We start from the raw sequence: 5,610 nt of genomic DNA on the forward strand, positions 1-5,610 counted from the left end.
TCATGTGCTGACTAAGATTGGGCACCGCTTAGTAATCCCTTTCCTAATATGGTCAAACTTTCCTGGGCCCATTTAAGGTACATGCTTGGTCTATTCTACTTAGATTCTATACTACTACATAACAGAGAGGCTGCAGAATGAATAAAAAAATGGAGGTTTTCGAGCAGTTCCGCACCTATTCACTTTAGGGGCGGGACATCATGGGTGGCGCTTCAGAGACAACCGCCCTCGGTTGTTCTTGATCGCATGGTAAAGGTTCTTGTTGCAAGGAAAGTAGTGGTTTATCGTACGTATAGGGGCCACCAGTCCGCCTATGTAGTCGCATCCTTTCATCACTCACTTGACTCTCCATACCTATTCTTGTTCCTAACGTTTGGTTCATGCTCCAAGGCATCTTTATGGTCATCAGCGTGCTATTGGTCGCTGTTCGTCTGGGGGGGGGTACACTATACGTAAGAGGCTAATCGATGTTTGTACTACCTATGCCATTGGCATCCAACGCTACCCTGCAGTGGCCGGTATCTCTACTCCGTGTCCGTGCCTACGGACCTTCCGCTGCCGTGAGCTTGCTGAGATTGTGGAAACGCCACTGACGGAAGGTGACGCTGGCTGCGTGGGATGGCATGCGAATAATAATATTGTTGGCGCGGTAGTCGTGGCCGTATGCGCGGACCATGCCGTTGACGTAGAAGCTGGTGCAGTCCCAGTGTAGGCGGTAGATCTTGAATACCTCGCCGTACATGGCGACCTCGCCGTGGGATGCACTGAGACGTAGTCCCATACGAATCTCCTGACCGACTGGAGCCATCAGGTTCCATACGAAGGGGTTGGCGGGAGTAGGGTGCATAGCATACGGCGGATAGTCGGTACGATGTCGTTGGTCGTGGTCGTTGATGGATAAGGCGAATCGAAGGGGAGGGGGAGGGCCTAGCGTAGGAGACAGGCCTGGTTCTTCATCTAAGGCGTTGACGCGGATGAGGGATGCAGGGTAATGGACATCGAGTCCTGAGTCGTCTTGGCCAAGGAGTGAATTGCCTGCGCCACTGCTGCGCTCGGGTCTGGTCTCTGCGACGTCCCGAAAGACCAAGTCGACTTGCTTGAAGGTGCGAGGACTACCGAGGGCTCCCTCCAGGATAGTGCGCCACAGGTTCCCTGGACGGGGAGGTAAGACGTAGGGGTGGAGTCGCGTGCCGATGGGCGCAACTACGTAACAGCCTTGAGGAGGGTACGCCCTAGTGAGCCCTGGCGGGGGGAAGTGGAGGGCGACTGAATCTTCCTCAGCGCGAGATACTGCACTGGTAGATCCCGTAGAGGTATCGGTAGTAGCGGACGACGTGACCGTTGTCGAGCTAGCGGGGGTGGCGGACTCGCTCTGGCACGTAAGAGCGATGTTGGTAGCTGTCGTAGCTGGTGGGGATGATGGGATAGAAAGGTATCGACGAAGTCGGGGTGGTGTGATTACTGCCGATGACGCGGGCGCGCCCTCACTGCCAGACGTGTAGAGTGCATTTACGACTTGGCTCGTGTTGCTGGCGGGAGGTCCATGTCGAGTGAGAGGACGGTCGTCACGGTCAGAAAGGGAGATCTCAGTAAGCGGCTGCATGGTGTCTTTACGATAGAACGGGCGGTTTCCTGGTAGAGAGGAAGGGAACGAGCCATGGCTTAAGTGTCGCTCTGCACGAGGCTTTGTGCAGCGTAGGATAATTGGCATGCTTTTCCGGTGCGGTTCCATCACACGTGTGATTGGATGTTCTCTCAGGCTCATCTGACGCTTCGATAATTCAGTTTGGTGACTCGAGAGGAATGGTACATTGTATCGATTCGACCTTCTGTGACGATCTTTGCTAAACTTAAATCCTTCTGTGTGGGGCCGTCGAGGCCTGGAGTATGCCAACAATAGATTTCATTCGGTGGTTTTTCCTTGGTTACCGCTTCATTGTCGTGTCGGACGCTCCTTGTCAGATTACTTGCGGTATACCCCTTTTTTTTCTTTTCGATGTCCGTCGCATATCCTGTCACTGCGTTCGTATAATCTAATACAAAAAAATCGATAACGAGTTTACGCGTCCTCTTCCCTTGCCATCGCCACCCGTGGTCCTTCCCAGCTGCTAAACGCGTCTGTTTTAATCTTAAATTAGAACAATAGTCAATCTAAGCATGTAGTGGACGTACGTACCGGCTTGCATGGTCACGTCAGCGGTTTTGGTAACGTTGTGCTTTGTCCAATCTCGCATCGAAAGGCGGGCGAGCTCCGGCGTGACGCGCAACATGACGCGCTCCGAGTTGATGACCTGTCCGGAGAACACGACAATCCCATGCACGAAGAAGGTGACGCAGTCGTCGTGCAGTCGGAATATGGACCGAACGGTGCCGCACACCCAGGTGCTGGCGTACTCCATGCGGATGTGTATGCCGATGTGTACGTCCCCGAGGATGGGTGCCGTGAGCGTCCATATGAGGGGGTTCTCCACGTCGACTGGAACGGCGAGGATCGAGAAGCTGCCGTTGTCCAGGCAGCAAATGCGCGGGATAAGTGGGTTGGGGAACGGAGGAGCCGGGAGTGTCGGACCAGGCTCAGCGTCCAGGGCCTCTCGTCAAAGAAGATGAGCGGGTCGGAGGGTTTGGAGGGGTGGGCCGTTGGACCAGCTATAGCTGTCACGTCCCGCATATCCGGCCATGCTGCGGTCAGAGGGGGAGTCGAATACGAGGGGGATCCACTCGTCCCATGACATGGTCGCGAGGTCGTCGGGGTCGAGGATGCTCCACAAGTCCCCCGGCTGCGGGGTCGTAGTAGAGCGACGTTGCCAGAGAGCGATGTTGGTCATTAAGTGATTATAGTATTCTGGATTGGCGGCAAAGGTCACGGAGCTGGAGTCGGTGTCGCTGTTGGTCGTATCGAAATCCTGAGCATCACTGGGAAGCTCTAGCCGGTCGCGGCTATGAATGGATTGTTGGTGGTCTTTCTCGCGTCGAGAAGGTAGAGCGTTGTCTACCTGGCCGGGGAACGGATTAGGTCCAGACGACAGTTCATCGTATGGCATAGTAGGACGTTGGCGAACGTAGAGGTGAGAGGGAGACTGTCCCATTCGTGCGTGCGCGGTATGGGGGGAGCCGTCAGACTATTGCGTGCGGGTACTTTGCGTGTGCAGGCTTCCTTACTTTTCCCACAAGCATTTCCGCTTTGCGGCGCTTCGTTTCCTTTCGTAGGACCGACCGTTCTTCGGTGGTCTAGAGTACTGCGCCCGGTCGCCGTTTGTCTGGCTGTCGTGGCTTCTTTCAGGGGCCGCTGTCGAGCTTCCCGAATTCAGCCTTCTAGGATTCACATGAGGGATGCCCTTGGCATTTCTCATGGGCGGAGTGGAATATTCAGACTTCTTCTTCCGCCTTCTTATCCTTCTCCATCACTCTCGTCTTCTTCGTGGAATTGTTCTGCTTCGAACTCATCGGGTCCGGTATCCATGACGTCATCTCGCTCGAACGGATCCTCCCGCAGTTCGGCTGCCGGGACATATTCCTGCGTTCTAGCCCGATAGGGTAGGATCCGGAATGGCGCTACGCCACGCCTGATAAACGTTCCATCAAGTTCTCGAATCACATACGACCCGCCCTTTGATTTTCCAATGACTTGGAAAGGGCCTAGATACCTGGGTTTTGCTTTCCGATTGTGTGATTTCTCAATCGCCGTGTTCCGTAATAGGACAAGGTCGCCGTCCTTCGGGGGATCTTTGAGAAATCGGTGCTCGTACAGTTCTTCCCATCGTTGCTTAGACCTAAGGCGTGTGTTCTTGACCCGGGTAGCAGCTCTCTGGAGGTCTTCTGGTCGCTTTTCGAGTTGTCGAATTCTGAGGGCGAGTAACTCTGTACGGGACATTCCGGTCTTCCATCCTTCAATCATGTAAGTCGCTTCTGTAAGATCAAACGGAAGCACAGGGTCTACTCCATGCATCATGTAGAAGGGACTGAATCCTGTACTTTCCCGGGTGAGCACTTTGTCAGCAAAGAACGCATGGTGAATCTTTTCTGGCCATTGATTGATATTGCCGTTGCATGACTTGAGGATAGCTTCACGGATGATGAAATGTCCTCGTTCTACTACTCCATTTCCTCGAGAGTTATACGGGAAAATCTTGATGTGAGCAATGCCATACATGTCTACCAGTTGTTCGAATGCGTCTTGAACTTCCTTTCCATTGTCGGTGATTACTTCAGCAACGGCGCCGTATCGACATATGATTTCCTGCCAGAAGAATTTCCGAAGGCTAGCAGCATCAGCTCTTTTGAGTGCACGGCCTTCCGCCGCCTGCGTGAGATCGTCTCTAGCTGCAACTATATAGCGATACCCTTGTGCCTTGGGCATAAACATGATGTCAACATAAATTCGAGTGAATATGGTTGAAGGCACTCTGATAGCCAATGGTACATCAACCTTCTTAGTGCTGCGGATCTGACATTGATGACATGTTTGTACGTGGTGTTGTACGTCCTGATACATTCCTGGCCAATAGAATCTGAGCTTGACAGTTTGAAATACAGCTTCTATTCCGCGGTGACCGAGGCTCTCATGTGCTTCCAGGAGAATGTTCTGGCGAATGGTCTTGTCAAAAATAACTTTTGCCGGTGGTGCCGTACGACGCTTCTTAAACATTGCTCCGTGTTCTGTGAAGAACTGTGCTGCCTTGTTTAGGAATCGTTTCTTGGACGTGATATCTGCAAATTCTGGCAGCTGTAAGTCTTCTAAGAATGCCTTGATTTCTAACAACCTTAATTCCGCCGGAGTCATACTGTCAATTGGGACCTTGAGGATGTTTTCTCCTTGTGTGGTGACAGCTAGTGCAATGCTGTCGAGCCATTCGTCCGCTGTTTCTGGGGAATCATCAGGGTTCTCAGAGTCTTCCGGCAGTGGCTCTCTACGAGACAGCGCATCAGGGGCTTGGTGGCGCGTTGCCGGAACATGTACGAGTTTGAACGGGAACATGAGAATGCCTTGGATCCATCGATTTATTGTGGCATTGGGGAAGCAGTCCGGGTTGTTAAGCATCTGCTTGATGTATAAAGCGTCCACTTCCACTTCCAGGTTCTTCACTCCTGCTAGATGCAATCTGAAGTGCCGCAGCGCCCTGAATAGACCATACAATTCGAGTTTGGGCTGACTATAGTTAGCTTCTACTGAGTTCATGGGAATGGAGCCATATCGAGCTGGTCGCTTCTTGCCGTTTTCGTCTCGTTGAGATAACACAAACCCGACGGCTATTTGGCTTGAGTCGACCGATAGTACTACCGTTCTAGGGGATGTGTAATCAATGGGCATGAGGGCAGGCGCACTACATCTGAAAAAATCTAGATCACTATATGGCACTACATAGTCCCATATAGCCTCCATAGGTCCATAGCGATGTCCTTTGCTACCCGTGCTAAATATCCACCAGCCAATGCTATCATAGTGCTATAGGTGCTATAGAGGGTACTATCATGGCTATAGTAGCTATGTAGGGCATACCTCAGTGCTATATAGCTCACACCTTAGTGCTACTGAAACTATATATCCTATGTAAACTCTACAGCAATCATATGCTCGATAGATATTGTAGTCATCTAGAATTAAAATTACTT

The 5,610-nt window shown here is 52.0% G+C and overlaps 3 protein-coding genes across 3 annotated transcripts; all 3 read right to left on the bottom strand.

Annotated features, from left to right (window-relative positions):
- Positions 1–541: 541 nt before the first annotated feature.
- Positions 542–1,603, bottom strand: PUNSTDRAFT_137487 (uncharacterized protein; the record flags this gene model as incomplete). The annotated part of the gene is made up of 1 exon (XM_007387128.1): positions 542–1,603. The coding sequence occupies one exon, from the start codon at positions 1,601–1,603 to the stop codon at positions 542–544; it is 1,062 nt and encodes a 353-aa protein (XP_007387190.1).
- Positions 1,604–2,059: 456 nt separating this feature from the next.
- On the bottom strand, positions 2,060–3,041 carry PUNSTDRAFT_137488 (uncharacterized protein; the record flags this gene model as incomplete). The annotated part of the gene is made up of 3 exons (XM_007387129.1): positions 2,060–2,118; positions 2,177–2,590; positions 2,660–3,041. The coding sequence occupies 3 exons, from the start codon at positions 3,039–3,041 to the stop codon at positions 2,060–2,062; spliced, it is 855 nt and encodes a 284-aa protein (XP_007387191.1).
- Positions 3,042–3,388: 347 nt separating this feature from the next.
- Positions 3,389–4,492, bottom strand: PUNSTDRAFT_74812 (uncharacterized protein; the record flags this gene model as incomplete). The annotated part of the gene is made up of 2 exons (XM_007387130.1): positions 3,389–4,092; positions 4,228–4,492. 2 exons carry the CDS (start codon positions 4,490–4,492, stop codon positions 3,389–3,391), a joined length of 969 nt encoding a protein of 322 aa, XP_007387192.1.
- Between the last annotated feature and the right edge of the window lie 1,118 nt (positions 4,493–5,610).

Source organism: Punctularia strigosozonata (genome assembly GCF_000264995.1).
Source record: "Punctularia strigosozonata HHB-11173 SS5 unplaced genomic scaffold PUNSTscaffold_13, whole genome shotgun sequence".
NCBI classification, from domain to species: Eukaryota; Fungi; Basidiomycota; class Agaricomycetes; order Corticiales; family Punctulariaceae; genus Punctularia; species Punctularia strigosozonata.